Here is a 26,282-nt window from a genome sequence, read left to right on the forward strand (position 1 = left end):
TGGTATAGATAACCTATATATGTTAATCAGTCGATTGTTAGTATGGGTTTGGTAACAGCAAGGTTTTTCCTGAATCTATTGCCAATTATTTGGTTATTTCTTACCCTGAATCGGCTCTCCCTCTCTCTCTCTATACAACCTCGTATTCCCCTTCCAGGTTCCCCTTCATTGGCTCATATAAGTTTATATTGTCAGCCATATTCTCACATATGTCCGTATTGTCAATCATGGTTTCATATAAATCGTTGTTCAATCTTTTGGATGCATAGGATCTTACCCACGGTTTATCTAGTTTCCACAATTCGCCTTTCTCGGGGAGCTTTTCCTGCTGTTGTATCAGCATAATAAATTGTCCCGTGGCCGTTCTCATGGCCCTTCTTATCAGGATCTGTACTAGGGGAAGGACGCCGAGTCCAAATATTACTCCTATAGTCTGTAAGATTTTTCCAACAGAGAACTTTACTAACCAATCAAGAATTGATGAGGTTTTTAGTGTTCCAATTGGAATGTTGTACTTGTTGGTCTCTGTCTACATACGTATGTAAACTTGAGTCAAGTTACCATCTTCACCTGTTTCTGAGCTGCTGCTTTCTTCTCCCTGCTCTCTTTCTGTCTCTGCTCTCTCTCCTCTCTCTGCTCCCCCTGCGCTTGGGCCCTCATCCTCAGCCCTGTGGCTAGCAGGTGGCGACTGAGGATGGGGTGTTTTCCTCTGAGGTGCTCTCTGTTGACACCCTCTCTGGGTTGTTAGCTCTGCAGCAGTGGTTAAGATGGAACCAAACGTTCTTACCTTCAACTTTCAAGGCAGTTGGTGTAGCTAATATGACCTTGTATGGACCTTCTCTGCGTGGCTGGTCCCACTTCCTTTTGAACACCTTGACGTACACCCACTCTCCAGGAAGTATGCGTTGAAGGTCTTCTGGGATTTCGACCCTTCTGTCCTCTGTGGTGCCTTTCACCTGCTGGGAGATAGCCCTATGGATACAGGTTAGACTTCGTAAATAGTCAAACATTTCATTTTGCAGTTGCTCCAATGGGGGCCCTTCATAGGGACCCCTCAAATATGGTATTGGCATGGGTGAACCCGTAAGCATTTCATGCGGTGTTAGATGCGTGATTCTGTTAGCTTGTGAGCGCATTGACATTAGTGCAAGCGGTAAAGCATCCACCCAGCTAAGCTTGTCCCCACTATCTACTACTATTGTTGCTATTTTGGTTTTTAAAATACCATTTGCTCTTTCTACAGCTCCCTGTGATTGGGGATTGTAAACGCAGCCAAATTTTTGTTTGATCCCTAGTTGTTTCAGTGTCTCTTGTATGACGTTAGACACAAAATGACTACCATTGTCTGATGATATTGTATCTTTTTACCCATAGACGTTTTTCAGCCTCAGTAACTATGTTTTGAGCTGCTATGAGGGAGGGCATGGTTGTGAGGGGTTCACAGTCTTGTATGGTTAGTAAGGGTGTCATTACTGCCCCTATTGCTGCCTGTTCATCTGCAAGGTTATTGCCTTTGGCTATCAATGTATCAGTGTTTTGGTGGGCTGGACATTTAATTACTGCTAGAGCTGTGGGAAGGAACATGGCTTCTATCAGGTCGAGGATGGCAGCTCCATGTGTTACAGGAGTGCCGTCAGCTCTGCAAATCCTCTTTGTTTCCATATGTTAGCATGGACGTGGCACACACCATAGGTGTATGCTAAGTCTGTGTATACATTTAGTGATTGTCCCTCTGCCAATTTACATGCTGCTGTTAAAGCTTTTATGTCTGCAAGTTGGGCTGAGCATGGCTGAGCAAGTTTACGTGATTGTAGTATCTCAATGGTGTGGTCATTGTTGTGAAGTTGAACAATCCCGTAGCCTGCATGGCTACCAGTAGCGTCACGAAAACATGAGCCATCTACAAACAATGTGAGATCAGCTGGGATTGGTTGATTGTGCAAATCTTCACATAAATTTCTCTGTGTCATGAATGCAATCATGTGACTTACCATCTGTTGGCAGCACCAGTTTAGTGGCGGGGTTGATGGTGGAACAGCGCTGAATGTTAAATTCAGGGGCTGATAGGATTACCTCATAGCCTGTACGCCTGGCCTGTGGGCATGTCTTGCATCAGGACGGCACATGCAAAGCCTGATCTTTCTGCTACCTAGAGATGAAAAGGTTTAACATAGTTAGGAGTCCCTAACGCTGGAGCTGACTGCATGTCTATTTTTTAGATTTGGAACGCACCCTCAGCTTCCTCTGTCCATGTCAATTGTGCTGTGTTGTTTGTCTGTCCTACTGCTCTTAGTAAAGCTCTGAGTGGAGCAGTTTTTATAGCATAGTCACAAATCCATGGCCGACTGTATCCTGTCATGCCGAGAAAAGACAGCATTTGGCCCACCGCCTGCGGTTGAGGTGCCTTACTTACTACCTCTATTTGAGATGGGGCAATGCACTTTTTATCCCCACTCGACTGTCTGCCCAAGTACTCTACAGACTGCTGGCAGAACTGCAATTTGTTTTTACGGACCTTTGTGTCCCCCCCTTTGCTAATGCTGTGAGCACTGCAATGGAATCTTTTTGACATTGTTCTTTTGAAAAGCTACAGACAAGCAAATCATATGCATGTTGTAATACAGTGCTTGGCACGTTCAAATTAGCTAGGTCATATTGCTGACCTTCATAAGTGAATGCAAACAAATATTGAGAGTCTGGGTGTAGCGGTACACTGAAAAAGGCTGAACACAAATCGATCGTGTGTCGGATGGTATGTTTGAAAGCAATGTGTGTGAATCTGGCACATGTGGCGTCTCTGTTTCCACCACTGCATTAGCTGCTCTTCTGAGGAATTTGGTTTCTTGATTGGAAAAATGGGCGTGTTGCAGGGACTTCTAGTTTTGACCAGAACTCCGGCTTTTACCAAGCCTTCAATTGTGGGTTGGATACCGTCAATGGCATGCCGCTACAGAGGATACTGCCTCTGGTATGGTAGGCTAGCATGTGGTTTTAGTGTGATGTGAATAGGTTGCGCTGATTTTATCAAGCCTACGTCTGTTTTATGTGCTGTCCATAGCTGTGGTGGAACTGTGCGTGTTCTTCTGTGACTGCCATCTGTGTGGGAGTAGTACCATCTACAAGTACCTTATCTGTGACTGCTTTATCACCTGTCTTAGTTGAGATTCTAATGTATTGTTTGTCATCTGAAATGTGGATGTATTTGTTCTTGTTGGGTAACCACTCTTGCACCTGCAGTGCACATCCGACCATTGGACCCAAATGATGAGACTCATAACCTTCTGCTATCATCAGTGTAACGTGTGGTGCAGAATTTGGCACCTGAAACCATCCTGCTAATTCTTCTGGGAGGCGGACGGCTGCCGCCACACCTTGAGGTGCTGAATACATGTCTTCACTAATGATCAGGCATGTTTTTTTGTTTGTTTTTTTTTTTTGAGCACTGTGTCCCTGCATTCTTGACAATCTACATGAGTCTGGTCCGTGTCATACATGAGTGTGCAATGCAGTGGCAGAGTGGGACTATGTGCTGTGTCAAAATGTAACCTGACCCATGGTTCCCACTGAGTCCATGTCTGTTTAAGGTGCGGCTCTTCTGGTGTCAGTTGGAGGCAGTAGCCCAACGCCTGTTGTGTCTCTGTGGCGTTCACGGGGCAGCTGTGGCATCATGCTTTGTGGAGGTTCCTCAGGGAAATCTAAATATAGTCCATCTTGAGCACACATGTTCTTAGCTTTGAGAGGGCACAATATATCTCTGCCTAGAAGATTCACTGGCGTATGAGCTGAGTAGAGTAGGAGTGCAAATATGACTTTTCCTGCGATAAGCATTGGAACGGGCTCTGTCAATGGTATGACTTGTGATTTCAAAGAGAAGCCTATGGTCTTGATGGATGACTTAGAGAGGGGGAGTTCAGAGCCCTCTTTTCCTAGGCATGAATAGGCAGCCCCTGTGTCCACCATAAAAGGATATGCTTGTTCGTGGGTGACAACAGGTACAGTTGGTTCGTCGTGTGGCTGTAATGAAATGACTGGTGACATTACTTCCCCCTCAGGCTTCTCCGGGCAGCCCTACCATGGGCACCCTGTCTCGTTTTCAGCAAATTTTCTGCTGGACCTTCCCATGGGTTGACCGAACAGTCTTTGTGTCGGTGGCCGGGCTGGTAACAACCCCAGCATAGCTGGTTAGATGCTGCAGGATTCACTCCTGGAAATCCTGTGTTCATTTCCTGGGAGCCTGATTGCTGATAGGGTGCGGCTCGCTGATAGGTTTGCTGTTGCGGTGGCTGGGGTCTTGGAGGAAAGCTCAGTCCCCCTCTCCATCCTCCTCGGCCTGCCGGTCCTCCCCTAGGTCCAACTCGACCCCGCCACCTCGGGGGCCTCTGGAGTGGTAATGAGTGGCACTGGATTGTCAGTGTTCTGCGTGTGGGGAGCGTCTTCTTTCATCTGCTCTTGGCCTTCGTATCTCTGGCCAAGGTCACTGTGAACCTTCCCTCCACTTGGCCTTCCATTGTTGTTGCTGCTCTTGCCTCCCCCACCGAGCGCAGTGGGTATTGTCCCGTCTCTGATGGTGATGTGTCTTGTGGGTATGGTGGTGGTGATGCTGGTAGGGGTGGGGCTATGGGTCTCACATCCATTAGTGCCCGTGGGTCCTGTGGATGCCTGCTGCACTCCCTTGGCTCAGTTAAATCTAGGCTCAAAACATATCTCTTCTCAAAAATTTGTATTCTTCTGACATGATATTTTAATCTCCTACTCTGTGCTTATTTGTGCCTTGATTTATGTATTTATGTATGTTGCTGCTATGGCTTTGGTTTTTTTGTTATTGTGTTTCCTCTGTATTTTTCATTTTCTATTTTTTATATGTTCAGCACTTTGGTCAATGTGAGTTGTTTTTTTATGTGCTTTATAAATAAAGTTGACTTGACTTGACTTAACTTGACTTGACTACTTGCAACATTCGCTTCCTACCCCCTGCTTGTCTAAACCACCCTAATACCTCCCTTTCCTTAACCCTATTGTTCTTTTTTTATAACTCACCTTAGTGTCTTTTGCCTCAATGTATTTAGTTCTGTATCCACCTCGTCGCAACATGCCAGGTTGAAGGTTCCATCCTTAGGCCAACAATTTTTTTTTTTTTTCCCCCCAGATTTTTGATTTATTTATTTATTTTTGTTTTTCCTGATGTTCTTTTGTGCCATTTAGTCACCCAACGCTGGATTCAGTTTCTCCTACCTGGATGTTATGTCATCACTATCTCTATGGGTGTCAGACCCTTTTTTCCATCTTTCCTTGAAGCCTTGTTTCACTGTGCCAGCTCTTGGAATTGGAATTTCTTGTTGCTCGTCTGTTTCTTTTGTGCTTATCAGTGCTAATAATGTCCTCTACTGTAACTGTAGTTTCTTTTTTTTTTATTGTTATATTATTAATATGATTATTATTATTATTATTTCTTTTTCAAAGATTATATTCTAATTTATGTGACCTGTCTCCTAGGGGGGCTTTGGTTAAACAGCCAAATGTTCATGTCTCCCAAATCAACTTTTCTGGGCACAACAACAATCCACAGTCGTGGATTATGTGTCTCTCCTTCGTGACCTCGTATTCTCATCTGGTGTAGAGGGAGTGAAGCTACCGGCGCGTCCTTATGATTATCACACAAATTCTGCAGCAGCGGATTTAATGAGTAAGGAACCCACAGTCTGCGCAAAATCACTTCCCACGGGACACCTGGAAATAACTCTTTTACTCTCTTCAAGTTAACAAATTTGGTGACCTGCCAAAGTTTTTGTTTGATCTCCTGCTCGTCTTGCCAATGTTCTACCCCTTTACTGTCAAAGTATGTTCTTCTCCAGCCAAAAATGCGCTCTTATGCCCCTGAATTCTACTGGACCCTCAGTGACGCAATGACTCTCTGTTATAATCTCATCTCCCCCTTCATTTCCCTCTTCCATCTATTTCAGGTGTTCTGATGTGAGTTATGTATAACCTCACCTCTTAACCTGTCACTGGTGAAATTTATGTGTTTGCCTTATTACTCTCCCTATTTGTGTTATCTTTGGTCCACAATGTTGTACCAGTGAAGTCAGCCTAATTTGATCTCCCAATGTTGCAGCAGCGAGGCCTTATCAGACAGCCTAATGTGATCTCCCAATGTTGCAGCAGCGAGGCCTGTGTACTTGATTTATTTAACAGCTTAGTTTGATTCTCTCTATCTGCTCACCCCCTTCGCTGTCTATGTAGCTTCTTTCCAACCCAAAATGTGTTTTTTATGCCTCTAGTGTCCACTGAACCATCAGTCATGCAATATTCTTCGGCCCAAATTTCATTACTACTGCTGTCACCCTCTTCCATCCAACTCTTAACAGCTTGATCTCAACTTCTTTTTTCTTTATTTTATTACTTATTTTATTTATTATAAAACTATACATATAAACTAAAACTACTTATCATTTATAATTTATAATTTTATTACTTATTCTATTCATTTATGAGACTATACTTATCACTTATTTTATTTATCTATAAAATTAAATTAAAATAACAGATATTTCTTTTTTATTCTCCCCTTAACAGCCAACCAGTTTGTATGGAGCTCACCCGAGCAACTGGTTCAATCAGTGAAACATGTGGACTTTTTGTTGGCACCGTTAGGTTTCCAGTCCCCAGACAATTTGTTGACACCGTTAGGTTACCCTTGTCTGGTTTTGTTTCACTGAGACACTGTTAATAACTACCTCATGTAACAAAACTTTGAAACAAATCACATAAAACAAACACACAGATACCAGATTATGATAAAACATTCAGGCCTCAAAATGTCTTTTTTCTTTGTAATGACCTTTAACCCAATAGAGGTCAGAACCAAACGATCAAATTTTAACAAAGCTTTGTTTTTTGTATAAGCCCACTTCTGTTGGCTGTGTTCCTCACTCTATGCTGGCTGCATGCCTCACCCCCTCCTTTTGTGCTCTCTGTTTAGTCAGTCTCCCAATGATTTGTCAGTCTTTTTACAGTTACATTTTATTTAACACTTTACTGTATTTACAACACTTTATACAACGCTTCGTGCATCACTCTAAATAGATTATACTGTGTTTACTACAACTTACTTCTAAATATACTACAATGTATGTACAGCAACTTTATAGCTTACAGTTAGGTTTTTACAATTTTTACACTTTGATCGATCTGTAAACTGTTTTGACTTGTTTTTTGTCTTTTTTACTTTTCCTTTATCTCTTTGGTTGCAACATTTTAAGCGTTCTGCCCGTGTCAGACCTGTTCTGTCTACGGTGACTCCCCTCCTTCTTGGCTGGGAGGTCACTTTCTTCAAAACAGCGGTATCCACAGAAGCTTTTTTACTTTAGGCCTTTTCTTAATCTCTATTCCCTAAGCTCTCCGTCTAAGCTGTCACAACGGTTGACTCACACACACCTGCCCCTACAGGCTTAAAGGTGTGCGTGGCAAGTCGCTAGCGGTATCCACGGATTCGCTTTTGAGTACCTCTGACTCTCTTATTTTTGCATTCCGCCCGAGCAGCCTATTGGTTGGCTCAACGCCCCTGCCTTTACAGATTTAAAGGATGCGTTTGTCAAGTCAATAGCGGTAACCACGGATATGCTTTTGAGTATCTCTGACTCTTTTCTTCTCTTATTGTGCACTTTTGTCTCTTTAAATACTTTAAATACTCTTAATACTTTAAATACTTTACTCTTACTACATTCCTCACTACATTTGTTACCATACATTCAGCACACACACGTTCACTCTTTCTTTTGCCTGCTTGGTTTCTCTAGCTCACTCCCCCACATTCCACACACACATACACACACTCACTCACTCACTCACTCCCACATTCACTCTCCATGTTTATCTCTCTAACTTACACACACACACACACACACACACACACACACTGTGTTGCACTAGATTCAGTTGTCTCCAGCAATATATCAGCTATGTTCCAATGTTGTGTTATTAGTTAGTAATTTTTACATCACATTTTAGGTTCTTTAGGAGAGGAATTTGTCAAATACCGCCGACCTGGGCGGCTCCCAACTGCACCTCAGACGCACCCAGTTTAGGCAGAAAAAAGGCTCTGCTTACCTTATCTGGTGGCCACCTGCACGTCTGATGTGCAGCCAAGCGCCCCCCGATCTCAGGATCCGACCTCCTCGTCCTCCTGGCTGGCTCGCCAAATAATGTAGAAGCAAAAAAGTCAAGGTCCCGAGCCGGGCCAGTTAGCTCGCGACCTCGCTCTTCTCCTCTCAAACGGACTTTCTTTGTCTTCCATTAGATATCAAAAACTCAAATACTCAGAGGTCAAAAAATCACTGGAGACACGTAGAATCAGATGCAACTGAGTTTAATGTGCTCGCAGGCAACAAACACATCACAACCCAAATGAGCCAAGCTCCAGAGCAAGGCTGGAATTTCTTTGTTTGTGCTCGCTCTTTTATCGTAGAATTTCTGCTGAGTCATTTCTTTCCCTTAATCCTTCCCACTTGGCTCTGATCGTAACGATATCCCACCTCTGCTGAGTCACTTTTTCTCCACCATAATGGTGTCATATTTCTGCTGACTCAGCACTTTTTAGTCCTTTCCCCCTCTAGGGTCATTCTCAGGACAAGCTGTAATTCCCCTAATTTTCCACTAGTGTTTTCTGAACCCATCCTCATGCTATTTTTAGAAATGATTCACAGTGAGTCCTAGGTACTTCTCCACCACAATGCTTAAGTGCTCAATAAGTGTGTGTGTGTGTCATAAGAATACATGAAATATTAAACCAGTGTGTAATTTGTCAGTTGCACAGATTATATTGCTTCAACACATATCTTTTAAAGGTCAGCTAAAAGGTACAGTATATGTCTTCAGTAAATCAGTACATTACACTACACACTCCAGCTTCCTCCAACAGTCCAAAGACATGCAGATTGGGGACTAGGTTAATTGATAACTCTAAATTGTCCGTAGGTGTGAATGTGAGTGTGAATGGTTGTTTGTCTCTATGTGTCAGCCCTGCGATAGTCTGGCGACCTGTCCAGGGTGTACCCTGCCTCTTGCCCGATGTCAGCTGGGATAGGCTCCAGCCCCCCCGCGACCCTCAAGAGGATGAAGCGGTTAGAAGATGAATGAACATACACACTGGTGTTAGAGATGACAGGAGGGCTCTGATCCAAATTTCCACTGGGAAAGCTCTTACCTACAGTACAGGCCAAAAGTTTGGACACACCTTCTCATTCAATGCGTTTTCTTTATTTTCACGACTATTTACATTGTAGATTCTCACTGAAGGCATCAAAACTATGAATGAACACATGTGGAGTTATGTACTTAACAAAAAAAGGTGAAATAACTGAAAACATGTTTTATATTATGGTTTCTTCAAAATAGCCACCCTTTGCTCTGATTACTGCTTTGCACACTCTTGGCATTCTCTCGATGAGCTTCAAGAGGTAGTCACCTGAAATGGTTTCCACTTCACAGGTGTGCCTTATCAGGGTTAATTAGTGGAATTTCTTGCTTTATCAATGGGGTTGGGACCATCAGTTGTGTTGTGCTGAAGTCAGGTTAATACACAGCCGACAGCCCTATTGGACAACTGGTAAAATTCATATTATGGCAAGAACCAATCAGCTAACTAAAGAAAAACCAGTGGCCATCATTACTTTAAGAAATGAAGGTCAGTCAGTCCGGAAAATTGCAAAAACTTTAAATGTGTCCCCAAGTGGAGTCGCAAAAACCATCAAGCGCTACAACGAAACTGGCACACATGAGGACCAACCCAGGAAAGGAAGACCAAGAGTCACCTCTGCTTCTGAGGATAAGTTCATCCGAGTCACCAGCCTCAGAAATCGCAAGTTAGCAGCAGCTCAGATCAGAGACCAGATGAATGCCACACAGAGTTCTAGCAGCAGACCCATCTCTAGAACAACTGTTAAGAGGAGACTGTGCCAATCAGGCCTTCATGGTCAAATAGCTGCTAGGAAACCACTGCTAAGGAGAGGCAACAAGCAGAAGAGATTTGTTTGGGCCAAGAAACACAAGGAATGGACATTAGACCAGTGGAAATCTGTGCTTTGGTCTGATGAGTCCAAATTTGAGATCTTTGGTTCCAACCGCCGTGTCTTTGTGAGATGCAGAAAAGGTGAACGGATGGATTCCACATGCCTGGTTCCCACTGTAAAGCATGGAGGAGGAGGTGTGATGGTGTGGGGGTGTTTTGCTGGTGACACTGTTGGGGATTTATTCAAAATTGAAGGCACACTGAACCAGCATGGCTACCACAGCATCCTGCAGCGACATGTCATCCCATCCGGTTTGCGTTTAGTTGGACGATCATTTATTTTTCAACAGGACAATGACCCCAAACACACCTCCAGGCTGTGTAAGGGCTATTTGACCAAGAAGGAGAGTGATGGAGTGCTGCGGCAGATGACCTGGCCTCCACAGTCACCGGACCTGAACCCAATCAAGATGGTTTGGGGTGAGCTGGACCGCAGAGTGAAGGCAAAGGGGCCAACAAGTGCTAAACACCTCTGGGAACTCCTTCAAGACTGTTGGAAAACCATTTCAGGTGACTACCTCTTGAAGCTCATGGAGAGAATGCAAAGAGTGTGCAAAACAGTAATCAGAGCAAAGGGTGGTTATTTTGAAGAAACTAGAATATAAAACATGTTTTCAGTTATTTCACCTTTTTTTGTTAAGTACATAACTCCACATGTGTTCATTCATAGTTTTGATGCCTTCAGTGAGAATCTACAATGTAAATAGTCATGAAAATAAAGAAAACGCATTGAATGAGAAGGTGTGTCCAAACTTTTGGCCTGTACTGTATATATATAGCAAGGGCCTTGCTTTAGAGAGGTCGCCATCTTGCGCCGCCATGTATGTAAGGCAGACCGAGTGGACAATCCAGCCAGCCAGAGAATGCGTTTCGCGTGTATAAATGAACCAACGAAGACAGCGGAAGGAAGGAAGAAGGAGAAGGAAACAGCAGAGAGTTTTAGTAGTTCGTCGATAGAGAGTAGTGAAAAGTTTTTTAGTCATAAAGTTTGCGAATGGACCACACTTACCACGCAACAGGAGAGAATGAAACCAAACCGTCATCTGCAAGGAAAAGAAGACGCAACTTCACTCCTTGTGATGCACTCTCTGCGGCGCTTTTCCTCCTGATGATATATCTCCCCAACGATGGTAGCAGTAGCACCGAATCCCATTCTGTGCATTCAGCCTCTCTTCTCTGCCCGCTCAGCATCAAACACATGGAGTTCCTCATCTGTATGCTCCGGCTCAAACAGGTATGGCTCTGGGTCTGTGTCCGCTACAAGAAACTCTTCAAAATCGCGTTCAAAGTCGTCCATTGCAGCTACTATAGTCCGGAGATATTGCTAGGCTAAATAAACAGCTGAGCTCTGTTTACAGGCTTCGCTGTCAGTCAGTGTGCGGGCTGGAGATTGGTGGAGCAGAGAGGGGAGGGGGTCCCCACTCGGAATGGTAAACAAGTATGTGTGTAAAGTTATGAAGTGTGTGTGTTGCGCTAGAAGAGTCAGAGTTTGGGACGGAGTCTTTTACCCCCTGGAGTGTTACCAGAGTTTCTGGAGTGCTCAAATAAACTGGCCTTTTTCCCGAATGCTCCTCTGGTCTCCTGCTCGTGAGTGATTCATTACAATATCGTAACATGGTTTAGATTTCTAAATAAATATTCAACTCATCGCTAGATACACCTACTCCTGAAAAACTCGTGCGCAAGGCTTTTTGTCCCTACGAGGCCACCCTCATTTACCTGACGGGAGGGGTGAGCGAGTGAGCCCTGCAATCTAGAATTTGACCACTGATGTCAGTGTTTTCAACCCATTTTACACACTGGCCCTTTAATAGTTTTTATATACTATTATGCTTGCCTTGAAGCTTGGTAGAGCTTATGGTTACACAAAGCGTTTAATTATCCGATGTAATACAAGCACATGTAAATACTGCCCTCCAGTGGCCATAATCCGCAACATCTGATGCTATTATTTTTATTTTGAAAATACTTACCGGAAGTGTCCCTATTTAACTTTAACTTCATTGACTTTAACAATGATGACACAAGCACAGAGGTGTAGTAACACAGTGTCACCACTAGAGGGCAGTATATAGATAGGATTCCATTGCTCTGCCAGATATCAGTTCAACAAGTGTAAAGATTAAAATCTATGGTAGAAAGAGACAAATTAGTGATTTTTAACAGCAAAATGAGAGTAAGAAAAAGTAACTGGCAACTAAGGCTACAACTATAGGACCTTACTTGGCATTGTAACATGCCAGAAGTGATGTTTTTATTGTTTATTATATTATACTTTAATATATTATCATTATATTTCCTCCAGACTCGACTACTGTAACGCACTTCTCAGCGGGATTCCCGGCAAGAGCATACAGAAATTACAACACATTCAAAACAGCGCCGCTAGAATCCTGCTGAGAGTACGTAAATATGAGCACATCACACCCATTCTTCACTCACTACACTGGCTACCCATCTCCGCTCGGATCGACTACAAAGTCTCCCTCCTCACATTCCAGTGCATCCATGGCAATGCCCCCCAGTACCTCAAAGAACTCCTCACCCCCCAGACCTCAGCACGCTCACTCCGCTCCACCAACAGCCACAGACTTCTCCCCCCAAGTGATATATCTCCCCAACGATGACAGCAGTAGCACCGAATCCCATTCTGTGCATTCAGCCTCTCTTCTCGCCCGCTCAGCATCAAACACATGGAGTTCCTCATCTGTATGCTCCGGCTCAAACAGGTATGGCTCTGGGTCTGTGACCGCTACGAGAAACTCTTCAAAATCGCGTTCAAAGTCGTCCATTGCAGCTACTATAGTCCAGAGATATTGCTAGGCTAAATAAACAGCTGAGCTCTGTTTACCGGCTACGCTGTCAGTCAGTGTGCGGGCTGGAGATTGGTGGAGCAGAGAGGGGAGGGGGGTCCCCACTTGGAATGGTAAACGAGTATGTGTGTAAAGTTATGAAGTGTGTGTGTTGCGCTAGAAGAGTCAGAGTTTGGGACGGAGTCTTTTACCCCCTGGAGTGTTACCGGAGTTTCTGGAGTGCTCAAATAAACCCCATGGTTTAAGGACTAAGAGCCGCACACTGGGAGATCGAGCCTTCTGCTCCTCTGCTCCTTGACTGTGGAACACCCTCCCAGAACACCTGAGGGTTCCACAGTCAATTGATTGTTTTAAAAAGGGCCTTAAAACGTACCTTTTTAAAAAATCTTTTAATCTGTAATTTTTGCTCGTGTTACTTTGATAACTGCTTTTAACTCTTGTTTTAACTTATTTTTTCTTTTCTTGCTGTTGTAGCACTTTGAGATTTTTCGTTAAATATAAAGTGCGTTACAAATAAAATTTATTATTATTATTATATTTAGATTTCATGCATGTTGTGCTTTTCATATTTTTTTGCAGCGGTTATCTTCTATTTAGTTGTTTTACATATTGTTTTAAATTATTTTACTCCAGTGTTCAGTTTTATTTGCATGCTTTTATTGTGAAATGGCATCTGCTACTTTTTAATGTGTTTTTACTCCAGGCCAGCAGAAGTGACCTGATTAGTGTAAATACCTGCATCTGTGAGCTTTTACCTTTTTGTATAAACCCTTTGTTTTAATCAGTGAGGCGCAAGGATGCAGGAGGAGCAGCAAATGGTGCGCTAGGGAGGAGAAGACAAAACAGCTGCTATACAGAGGTGCCAGGGAAGCCATGTTGGGAGAAGCAAAAGAACTGTGTAAAGCAGCGAGGCTAACAAGGGGGCAAGGAGGAGCCGCCAACCTGGGGCAGGACAGAGCGGTGCTCCAGCATCGTAAAATGACGTGAGCGTGAGTACCATAACTGCCCATTATTGAAAGTTCTGTGGAAAAGAAACAAAGTCGGCCCAGGCTTGTTGGATTTGTTATTACAGCTCATCTCTCTCTCTCTCTCCTGTTTTTTTTTTTTTTTTTTTTTATGAGGGCCTCAGGGTATGGTGGCAGAGAGACAAGTTGGTGCGGTCCTGCCACAAGGACAGTGTTCCCCAGCACCGATGAATCTGCTCCCCCAAATAAAGACATTTGAAATTACATATCATTTTAGGCCATTTTAAAGGACTGTTTTAAACTTGCTCTTTTTAGGACATTTTAATTTCTTGTAAGTTTCAATTGTTTTTAGCCTGGGTTTTATTGTAATTTATCAGTACATTTTTGTACACATTGGTTATCCAGTTTGCTCTCCACTTGATCCAAAGAATCCTTTTTATTCAAAATACACTGATCCCTTCACCCCCCTTACAGATGCATATTGAGTACAAAGAGGCACAAAACAACCACAAAGAGATAAAAATGACTAAAGATGCACAGAGTGACCATAAAGGGAGAGAAAATAACCAAAAAGAGATGTAAAACATCTGCAAAGAGACACAAACAAATGCAAAATGACCAAAAAGAGACACAAAACAACCAAAAAGAGACAGAGTGACCAAAAAAATGTCTCTTTAAATGTGTCTCTTGATTTTATGAAGGAGGGATGGTTTGGTTTGACATCCACGTCTGCAGCACACTCAGCAGTGCTTACTCCGGAGAGCAGTATCGGCCAGCAAAGAGAATGCTGTTGGTCGGGTTATGTCGGATGAAGAAGAGGAAGGGGTGGTCTGCGACGAACATGGATGGAAGAGAGCGAGGTTTTATAATGGCACCAGTGGAAGCAGCAGCCTCAGTTCCCTCCTCATTGACATCCACGAAACTCTTGTGAACGACTTTTGACAGTACCAGGTTGTTGGCTGTGGAAAGGCCTGTTAGCAGAGCAGAGAGAGTCCATTGCTTTATCATGCACACTAAATGAGAGATGCAGGCTACCTTGTGTTTTGCATTACTGGCTCTTGTTTTTCGTTGTGCTTGTTTAATTTTCAAGTGCATTTAACAACATTTTTGTTTGGGTGTGGGTTTTCTATGATGTTTGGATTTCTTTTTTTGGTCCCGTATGTTGTGCTCCTAAAATAGGAATGCAGTTTGTGTCTCACCCGAAAAGTCACTCTTTCCGACATCAAATGCGTCCACTATGCCCATCTTGAACAATATTTTTTTCAAGTTGTAGGTCTCCTCCAGCTTGAATCGAGGTAGACCCACTTTAACATCAGTTTTACGCATCAGGTCTGAACGAGTCCACTCCACAAATTTCTCATAGGTCAGCTGCGCCTCCAGCTAGTGTGAATACAGTATAGATTATTAGTCTGTCTGTTTATAATGGTGCATTTGTTCACTGTATGTGCATATGTGTCCTACCTTCTCCAAGCCTGTTGTGTCGTCCTCTATGTCATTGGGCAGGAAGATGAGCATGCTGAGCTCTTCTCCTTTATAGTGCATCTCTAGGATCTGTCCAAACACATTGAGGTTTTCATTTCATTTTAAAATAATCTGATTTATTCATCCTGAGAAACACGTTGGTATTTGGAGAAAAAAAGCTCCCGTCTCTATTAGTTACGTATGGAAATTATGGTAAAAACCATAAGTCTGATGGTTTCAGTCATTATCAAAATGAAACCAACTGTTCTTTGTATCATGGTCAATCTGTCCACTGTATTTAATAGAATGGGCAAAACCATACTGATGTAAAACATGGACTTTACCTTGAAACTGGGATCAGGAACCATGGTGAAAAGGAATTCACTACTCTGGCTCATCATCTTCACCGGCTTAGTGTCACTCTAAAGACAGAGGCAAACAGAACAAGCATTCTTTTTTAAAGTGAGTTATCATCACATCATGCATCAAAATAATGATCTGTATATCATAGTTCTGACCTGAGTTTATGAGCATATCTCTGGTTTTCTATCACTAGACAGACTCAAAACATTTCATTTCTATAGTGAATGCCTGATGTCTTTGCATTTTTCAGTCTGGTAAAACTTTTCACAAGACATGCTAATACCATGTTTTCCATCAAAATCAGTGTTGTTGTTTTTAAATCCCAGAAAACCAGCTAAAAATAGGCAATAGACTATGTTATGTTTAGGAAAGAAACACGGTGAGGATGTGCGTTAAGATGATTCAAACTTCATATAGTTACAAACCCCAGTCTTCCGGGCAAAGTTGTTTTATCTGACACATCCACCTCCCCAAACTGCCTCCCTCTTTATTCTTTGCTTCCTACAGCGGATTGGTCACATGATTGCAGCCTTCCCCAGCACGTGGGTTATACACAGATTACTGGATCATGATTACGAGGGATATGTGCGATATTCAGTGCATTCCTTTTCATAGGAAAATGTATGCATGGTGCTTGAGAACAGCCTGAGCTGATAAATACCCATCACTTCTGCGGAGTCATTTGTCGTGGGAGAGAAAGCCGATTGTAATCTTTCCCATTAAATACAAAAGCCAGATGTTAGTGGGTGTTAGTGGGTTTTGGAAAGGGTAATTGCAGCGGGGATGGGGTGTCATATCAACACAGCTCCAGGATGTAATTCAAGGATATCCCTGAAATTCTATGACCAACAAGAATGCTGGCATTGTTCCCAAACTATTTCTTATTTGGGGAAGAACTTGGATAAAATCTTTTCTAGTCTGCTGCAGTTTGCACACCAGTGGTTTCACTGAGCTACGGCAGATCAAACCACAAACTTTTTAAAACTTAAAGACAGATCACTTTCAAGCTTAAAAATCCCGTCCAGAAAAATAAACACAGCTTTGTAATGGTCTATGATTAGAGTGCCCTGCACATGCCAGCTACAGCATTACAGAGCTCAGGTTAACTGTGCGCAGAGTGCTGCTTTTGTTCCTCAGGTGTTTCTCCACCTTGAGCTGTTTTTGTGCAGGGTTACCTTGTTAATTCTAAACTGAGCATCAACAGTCTCATCCTTGTTGAACTTTTGGTTCCAGAAGCCTTTGAAGTAGATGGCATTGACCAGTACCAGCTTGGTCCTGTCGTCCAACACGCCCTCTACCAGCAAGTCCTTGATTTTACCTTGTGAAGAGTAATGAGCAAATCACTGAAGGTACTATGCAGGATTGTCAGTAATTTTTTATAAACATGCTAGGCAGCCAACCCTACCACCAACCACAGATTCACTTCTGTTTGGCCTTTCGCCTCGCTATATTTGTGTTTTTTTTGGCACTGTGTCTCTTGGATGCCTGCTGCTTATAGTGTCACCTGGTGGCTACCTTTTTATAAAGCCATGACCTCACCCAAACGCTGTGCAGCTACACACCCAAAAACATCCTGAACACAGAAAATAAAAAGGAAATACAGGCAGAGAGGGATTATTTCATTGTGAGTCTATAAATTGATTTTTATGGAAAATCTTGCAAAGTACATCTTTAAGAAGGAGACACAGGCAGCTCTAGTTATGTTTTCATCCAAAGTTCGGTCAAATTTGAGGTGTAAAAGGCTTGGGTGGGGGCCAACAATTTCAGTCTATGTGATAAGTGTGTCAATATGAGATCTACCTTTTGTCTGCTCCTCAACCCACTCATTGATGTGGACCCTGGCTGCCTCATACTCTTTTATAAAGTCCACAGGCTCCAGCTCGGCTTGGTAGTGTTTTTGGGTTTCTGCTAAGAACTCCTGGAATCATAAAAAGCACAATGAAATACGCACATTAATCCATTAACAAACACGAGAGATGTCAAGAAATAGACGACTATTTTATTGGCATGAATTTCAGTTGAATGTTGACAGTTTTTAGTTCTTTGAACACAGGATGGATATGTTAATCCCAGAGAACAGGGCTGGTCAATCAATCATTAGTCGCATTCAGTTCCTTCAACTTTTGCATTTTAATTTTACGGTTTAATGGTTTCTGGTTGTTGAATGATCACATAATCATAGAGTTAGCTGGTTGAGCAACACAGGTGCCACTTTTTTACTGCAACTGTATGGCAGGAGTTTACACAAGTAAAAGGTATACTGTGCAAACTTTAAGGCTGAATTGAAACTCTAAAGTCTGAAAAATCCAACAGTTTCACCACCATAACCAGAAATGAAATCATATGAACAGTTTAAAAAAACTCAGTCAAGTAATATGTTATGTAGATACAGATGGTTTACCTAGCATTTATCAAATCTATACGCTTTATATTGTATACAAGTAAGTATCTCTCTTCTTATAGCCTACTTTGATGGTCAGCTGCCGAGCTGTTGGTAAGCGTCTGTTACCCGGGCAGTGGTAGATTTGGGCAGAGCCTGTCGCTGAATGAAGTCACTCTGACTTCAGCTCAGTGTGCAGGAAAAGAAATGAAGTGAGAAAAGTAAAAAGCTAAAGTCAACCAACATGCTCTATGAGGTACAATTATTTTTTTGCGCTATTGAACTCTTTGGCAGAAATGGTTTATAATTGTTTGTGTTAATGAGCCAACAGGCTAACTAGCCTCTCGAATCCGTCCTATCAGTTTTCCAGTCACCCTTTTTGTTACGACGAACAGACTATCACTGCCTGCTGCTATGGAGCGTTATTTCCTCTCACGCAGGCTCACAACGTTCGTGCTAGTTGGCCGCTGACTGTAGTCTTTGCAGTGTATTCAGTGAAACTCTGGCCGAGGCACAGGCAACATGATGCGACGCAACAGTCAGCCTTATTGCCACAAGATCTTTGATGTTGGTTTTGTACGTCAATTCAATTCAATGGAACTTTATTTATCCCAAAGGAAATTCTTGTGCCGGAAAATGCTTCAAATTATAGGAACACTAAGTACAATAACAACAATTTAACATTCACAACCTGTACCAACCAGAATAGCCAGTGGGTTCCTAGGGACAGGGTCACTTACTGGACCCAGTTTTAAAAACAATAGAGTATTAAATATCTGGCAAAATATTCAAATGTATATATATATATATATATATGTATATATATATATATCTATAAGAAGTGTTACTACAGTACTAAGATACTAGAAACTCTTGTCTGGGCCTTAAAACTAAAACAGCTTTGCTTCATCGGTGTCTGAGCACAACAGGCTCACATACACATACCTCTTTAAACTCAAAGGTCTTCTCCCCATACAGCCTGTTAGCAGTGCTGAGAGCATAGGCGTCATCTGGCTTGTTGATGGCAGCCAGCAGCTTGGCAAACCTGCTGTGGACATTTTCTTCATCATCCTGGGGTTTCAGGTGCTGCAAACAGCCAGAGAAGAACTGAGTGTTACAAAGACACACTGAGCCAGAGAAAAGACAACATTAATATGGGTCATTGGGATTGTGTGACTGTTAAATGATGAGAATAGACACCATAATCATTGGTAATGCTGGTGCTCCGTGCTACAGCGTTGCATACACTGCACTCAGAGGCAACCATTATGGAGAGAGAAAATTAAACTTTTTGCACTTTTATTACATGGTCAGTCTTTTCTTTTTGAATAATGCTACCATAGTGGCCATTGTGTATGTGCTAAATGCTGCCCAGTGATAGTGACATAAAATGGATGATTTTGGAGACATTGTTCTCATCATTTACTGTAGATAGAATGACTTTCTGCAAAACCTCCCATGACTTTTAACTTTTCTTTATGAGACTTTCGGCACCTTTTGAAAAGAAAGTGGAAGAAGGCAAAACCAGACCAAACTTTAACAAGCTTTAACAGCTATAACATTCATATAAAATAACCTGTGGGGAGTTTTTTTTTAGAATTCACTCATTTACCCACCATTTTGTTGTTTTACTTTATCATGGACCAAAGAAAAGTTAGGGTGGAGTGCTTTTGTTACGGTGCCAAAACACTGAATTTCCCATCTGCTGCATAAATCTGATTGTTTTGTTGTTTTAAGCTTCACATTACACTTAATATTCCTAAATCAAAGCTGCAGCAAGGTATCAGAATTAGCAAGCAGTGGGCAGTGGAGCAGTGGGAAATGAAGTATAAAATACTCTGGAACCAAAATCTCAGACTTCCTCACCAGGTGACATCACCAAGTTTAATCATTAATCATTCCCTTTATTTTGGGTTTCCTATCACCTTGAGCAGATAGTCTGGCTGTTTGCTGCACTGCTTTGACTGCATTCGCATCTGTGTCTGCGACTGCATCGCAGACTGCCCATCTGTTGGCTGTGCCTCCTCCGATGCCGGTTGCTGTTCCTCAGTGAAGCAGAGGACCTGGGGATGTAAATGATAGTTTCTCTTATTAAGATAACTTTGTGTGTGTGTGCGTGTGTGTGTGCAACTGCACTCTCTGGTGACTAACTTGTGTAATAAACCTCTCCACGCCCTCTTGTTGAATCGCAGACACACACACCAAGGCATACATGTGCAGACACGTTGTCTTCACCACAACTAACGCCTAACTCACTCACTCCCAGGGCTAATGCCCTCTTGTTAACTGTAAATGGTCAACCGTTAACATTTACCACAATGTATTACCACTATTAACAATAAACTGTGAGGCTGTCATTGGGTACAAAGCCAAAGAAGGCACAATTCATTCAAACCAGGCTATCTGGTTTAAAGTTTATCCGATAAAATCAAATAATTATGAAATAAATCAAATGATGAAGCAACCATCTCTGCAACTCCCATTCCTATTTCCCTTTATTATCTCCCAGGTGCAAGGGTGTGTAATACAGAATGATCATGGCTTGTTTGCTTAATCTCAAATTTCTTTTGTAATTTGCAAAGTACGCTGCTTTAACAGCACAGTTTTGTTCTGGGGTCACTCAAATCTGGACAGTGGCTGCAAGTGGTCAAACTTTTTGAGTGCTGGAAGAAGTTTTCACATCCTTTAGTAAAAGTGCAATACAATTTTGTAAAAGGTAAATGAACGGAAGTATTAAAAACAAAATGAGAGTAAGAAAAATTAACTGGCAACTAGAGGGTAACTTTGGGGGTGGCTTGGGAACTGGAGGGTCATCAGTTCAAGTCCCTGTATGAACCAAGTATCGCAGTGGGATTGGTAGCTGGAGAGGTGCCAGTTCACCTCCAGGGCACCGCTGGCACGCCACTGAGCAAGGCAATGAACCCCCAGCTGCTCGGGTATCACTCCAAGGCAGCCCCCTCGCTCCAAAATCTTTCTATCTAATGCATGTATAGGTTCTGTTTGTGCATGTGTGTGTATTTTGGGTCTGTGTGAATAAGACAACAGAGTGAAAAGAAATGTAATATCCCCTCTGGAATTAATTAAGTATATCTTCATCTTCTTCTTCTCCTTAAAGCTACAACAAAATGCAGTGACAAGTATGATATTGGCCTCTCAAATGGAGTAGATGAAGTGGAATAAAGGTTTGAAGTCGGAGAAAATGGAAGTACTCATGTAAAGTACAAGCACCTTAAAATTTTACTTCAGTACAGTAAATGTGCTAAGTTACATTCCACCAACAAAATTCACTCAAGAAAGGATCATATCGCTCACATTTTGGCTTTCATGCTTTCTTTGCTGATCATTTTTGTGATCTACAAATCAGGAATTGAACCATTCCTCCTCCGATTTTCCGAAGCAGAATGGAATAGATCCCTGTCATTTCTGCTGACGCAGGAAGATAGAATGAGTAATCAAAGCATGTGCAGGCACTTTCACCTGCCACACCCAACCAACGCTGCCAGATAGTTACATGTAGGTAAGAGCTTTCCCAGTGGAAATTTGGATCAGAGCCCTCCTGTCATCTCTAACACCAGTGTGTATGTTCATTCATCTTCTAACCGCTTCATCCTCTTGAGGGTCGCGGGGGGGCTGGAGCCTATCCCAGCTGACATCGGGCAAGAGGCAGGGTACACCCTGGACAGGTCGCCAGACTATCGCAGGGCTGACACATAGAGACAAACAACCATTCACACTCACATTCACACCTACGGACAATTTAGAGTTATCAATTAACCTAGTCCCCAATCTGCATGTCTTTGGACTGTGGGAGGAAGCTGGAGTGCCCGGAGAGAACCCACGCTGACATGGGGAGAACATGCAAACTCCGTACAGAAGGGCTCCCACACCCGGGATTGAACCGGCAACCCTCTTGCTGTGAGGCGACAGTGCTAGCCGCCCAACACCAGTGTGTGTCAGTGCTTTTAAAATTACTTGGAAGATGCCTTTTCAGTCAACTGATCATCACCTGGTGGTGAGTTGGATCAGATAGTGGGGGAGGCTGACAGACCTGGTAAGCCCAAACATGAAATGAGGGTGAATTAGGAATGTCTGGCTGAGGACCCTGGCTGTGAGGTCTTCAACTCCTTCCTCTAGAGGCATTTTCTGTATTTTGGGGAGGCTATAGAGAAGGACTTTTGCTTGGCCTCATGAAAGTTCTGGGAAACCATTAGACACCTCAGGAGGGAAAGCAGGGCTGCTCTCAGGCTGTGTTCAGCAGGGGAGGACAACTGCTGACACGGACTGGGGTTATTATCAAATGGTAGAAAGAGCATGTAGAGGAACCTGAACCAGACCACCACATCTTCTGTGGAGGGGGCAGAGTCTGAAGACTCGGGGGAATATCCCTGGCAGGGCACCAGATGTGGGTGAGCTTCTGGACATTGTGAGGCTGTTTTGGCTGACACGCCTCCAACACCTTGATGAACCAGATCAACTATCTTTCAAAGACATTTGATGTCATGCTTGTATAAACACACCCAAATGGGTCTGATACCATGAGAACTGTAACTCTGTTCACTTCCACAGTGTGTGTGTGTGTGTGTGTGTGTGTGTACTGTACCTTGGATATCTGTCTGGCCGTGTTGCCCCCGGCCCCCATCATCACCATAGCCAGGGCTGAAGAGATGCTGAACGGGGAGAAGAAGATATTCCCGGTCTTGTCTTCATTGCTCAGCTTTTTGAATAAAGCCAGAAGGAAGGTGGTGTTGGCCTTGGTTATCTTGGATGGGGCTCTTGTCTCCATTTTGTCTGAAACAGAGCAAAGCATTATTCATCACACTATAAACTGTTGCATATATTTTACCTGAAAAGTTAAATAAGACAAGATATGTTTCTCTGACTGAGTGAAACACAATTAGCTTTTAAAAAGTTTAAATAGGTAGGCATCAATCTCTTAATAACATATAATATGAATTTAAGCAGCTTTTGCAAACCTTTAACTGTTTCGTACTTATGTTTTATACAACTTGGGAGTGTCCCTTCCAACAATGCTATCACCTCCCAGACATGTCAAGACAAATCCCCTTACCTTCTTTTCCCTTAACTTTTTACTCACTGATAAATCTGAATCGATTTAGATTGTTAAACAAATGTGAAATCTCACCAAACTCAGTAAAATCACACAGATGTTGCTCATCAGTACTCCACCACTGTTGTCTTTGGAAACCACATGAAAAAGACATTAATCAGAAGGACACTGGCTGCATAAAGCCTGGTTCACCCCTGTTTTATTTTGCCATCACTCCTATCATTAAAATCAAATGACAAGAAGGCACATTCTGTACTTACTGACAGTGACTCTTCTTCGAGGGAACAGGTGATCTGGAATGATTCAGTTACAGGAGGATATGTTCTGTTTGAGACATCTCTGTTATTTTATATTGACACTATTGACACACCCAAGTGCAAGTCAGGCTGCAGCTTGAGACAGCGTCTGGAAATCACACCCATCAGTGAAAGTCACACCCACCCATATTTTGCTTTGTCTTGTGCAATGGGTGTGCTTTGCAAGAGTCTGCAAACACAAACACCCAACATAATGAATGGATTTATGTATGTATGGATGGATGGATGCATGGATGCTGAGGTGAAGACAAGGTGTAGTCTACAGTTGGTTAGTTGATAGATTGCAATAGTTTATATAATAATAATAATAATAATAATAATAATAATAATAATAATAATGCATTTTATTTCTAGGTGTCTTTCAAAAGCACTCAAGGACACCTTACAAGACAGTTACAAAAAACAAGCAGCAATGTATCCATTGATCATAAAGTCAAACTAATCAGTAATATACAATAAACTAACCCTAACTGTATACAAGTTACCCAAATGCCTGTCTAAACAGGTGTGTCTTTAGTTGGCTTTTAAAAGAAACCACAGACCCAGCAGGCCGTGTGGGAACAGGCAGAGCATTCCAACATTTAGGTGCTACGGCTGCAAAAGCTCCATCACTATGGATCTTGAAGCAATTGTGAGGGACAGATACAAATTTTTGCATAATTGAACGAAGACAGGGCAGCACGGTGGTGTGGTGGTTAGCACTCTCGCCTCACAGCAAGAGGGTTGCCGGTTTGATCCCGGGCGTGGGAACCCTTCTGTGCGGAGTTTGCATGTTCTCCCCGTGTCAGCGTGGGTTCTCTCCGGGCACTCCGGCTTCCTCCCACAGTCCAAAGACATGCAGATTGGGGACTAGGTTAATTGGTAACTCTAAATTGTCCGTAGGTGTGAATGTGAGCGTGAATGGTTGTTTGCCTCAATGTGTCAGCCCTGCGATAGTCTGGCGACCTGTCCAGGGTGTACCGGGGGGGCCGGGGGCAACACGGCCACACAGATGTCCAAGGTACAGTACACACACACACACACACACACACACACACACACACACACACACACACTGTGGAAGTGAACAGAGTTACAGTTCTCATGGTATCACACCCATTTGGGTGTGTTTATACAAGCATGACATCAAATGTCTTTGAAAGATGGTTGATCTGGTTCATCAAGGTGTTGGAGGCGTGTCAGCCAAAACAGCCTCACAATGTCCAGAGGCTTTAGCGTCTCAGGGAGAAGCTCACCCACATCTGGTGCCCTGCCAGGGATATTCCCCTGAGTCTTCAGACTCTGCCCCCTCCACAGAAAATGTGGTGGTCTGGTTCAGGTTCCTCTACATGCTCTTTCTACCATTTGATAATAACCCCAGTCCGTGTCAGCAGTTGTCCTCCCCTGCTGAACACAGCCTGAGAGCAGCCCTGCTTTCCCTCCTGAGGTGTCTAATGGTTTCCCAGAACTTTCATGAGGCCAAGCAAAAGTCCTTCTCTATAGCCTCCCCAAATTCCTCCTAAATCTGGGTTTTTGCTTTGGCAACCACCTCAACTGCAGCCCTTTTGCTTGGCCTCATGAAAGTTCTGGGAAACCATTAGACACCTCAGGAGGGAAAGCAGGGCTGCTCTCAGGCTGTGTTCAGCAGGGGAGGACAACTGCTGACACGGACTGGGGTTATTATCAAATGGTAGAAAGAGCATGTAGAGGAACCTGAACCAGACCACCACATCTTCTGTGGAGGGGGCAGAGTCTGAAGACTCAGGGGAATATCCCTGGCAGGGCGCCAGATGTGGGTGAGCTTCTCCCTGAGACGCTAAAGCCTCTGGACATTGTGAGGCTGTTTTGGCTGACACGCCTCCAACGCCTTGATGAACCAGATCAACCATCTTTCAAAGACATTTGATGTCATGCTTGTATAAACACACCCAAATGGGTGTGATACCATGAGAACTGTAACTCTGTTCACTTCCACAGTGTGTGTGTGTGTGTGTGTGTGTGTGTGTGTGTGTACTGTACCTTGGACATCTGTGTGGCCGTGTTGCCCCTGGCCCCCATCATCACCATAGCCAGGGCTGAAGAGATGCTGAACGGGGAGAAGAAGATATTCCCGGTCTTGTCTTCATTGCTCAGCTTTTTGAATAAAGCCAGAAGGAAGGTGGTGTTGGCCTTGGTTATCTTGGATGGGGCTCTTGTCTCCATTTTGTCTGAAACAGAGCAAAGCATTATTCATCACACTATAAACTGTTGCATATATTTTACCTGAAAAGTTAAATAAGACAAGATATGTTTCTCTGACTGAGTGAAACACAATTAGCTTTTAAAAAGTTTAAATAGGTAGGCATCAATCTCTTAATAACATATAATATGAATTTAAGCAGCTTTTGCAAACCTTTAACTGTTTCGTACTTATGTTTTATACAACTTGGGAGTGTCCCTTCCAACAATGCTATCACCTCCCAGACATGTCAAGACAAATCCCCTTACCTTCAGGTTCCTCTACATGCTCTTTCTACCATTTGATAATAACCCCAGTCCGTGTCAGCAGTTGTCCTCCCCTGCTGAACACAGCCTGAGAGCAGCCCTGCTTTCCCTCCTGAGGTGTCTAATGATTTCCCAGAACTTTCATGAGGCCAAGCAAAAGTCCTTCTCTATAGCCTCCCCAAATTCCTCCTACATCTGGGTTTTTGCTTTGGCAACCACCTCAGCTGCAGCCCTTGTGCTTGGCCTTATGGGCAAACAATACCCGTCTGCTGTTTCAGGCGATCCCTGGGTCAACCAGACCTAAAAGGCTTCCTTCACTGCCAGTGTCTACCAGCAGGTTCTTAGGTTGCCGCCACAAGAAGCACTGATAGTCTTCCAACCACAAC

At 43.1% G+C, this 26,282-nt stretch overlaps 2 protein-coding genes across 3 annotated transcripts in view; one reads left to right on the top strand and one right to left on the bottom strand.

Moving 5' to 3' along the window:
* Positions 1 to 26,282, top strand: part of LOC144458910 (leukocyte elastase inhibitor A-like) — a 256,223-nt gene that overhangs the window by 66,663 nt on the left and 163,278 nt on the right.
* LOC144458903 (leukocyte elastase inhibitor-like) lies at positions 14,257 to 25,638 on the bottom strand. Of its 2 annotated transcripts, XM_078162734.1 has the most exons (10): positions 23,377 to 23,482; positions 22,649 to 22,836; positions 19,974 to 20,111; positions 18,994 to 19,134; positions 17,469 to 17,586; positions 16,844 to 16,986; positions 15,650 to 15,727; positions 15,306 to 15,395; positions 15,044 to 15,224; positions 14,257 to 14,815 (listed from the first exon to the last, which is right to left on the bottom strand). In XM_078162734.1, exons 2-10 carry the CDS (start codon positions 22,829 to 22,831, stop codon positions 14,595 to 14,597), a joined length of 1,293 nt encoding a protein of 430 aa, XP_078018860.1. In that variant the 5' UTR covers positions 22,832 to 22,836; positions 23,377 to 23,482; the 3' UTR covers positions 14,257 to 14,594. The 2 variants fall into 2 exon arrangements, with proteins under 2 accessions (XP_078018860.1, XP_078018859.1); XM_078162733.1 differs by lacking the exons at positions 22,649 to 22,836; positions 23,377 to 23,482 and adding an exon at positions 25,432 to 25,638.

The sequence above is a fragment of the Epinephelus lanceolatus genome, chromosome 20 (genome assembly GCF_041903045.1).
Source record: "Epinephelus lanceolatus isolate andai-2023 chromosome 20, ASM4190304v1, whole genome shotgun sequence".
NCBI lineage: Eukaryota > Metazoa > Chordata > Actinopteri > Perciformes > Serranidae > Epinephelus > Epinephelus lanceolatus.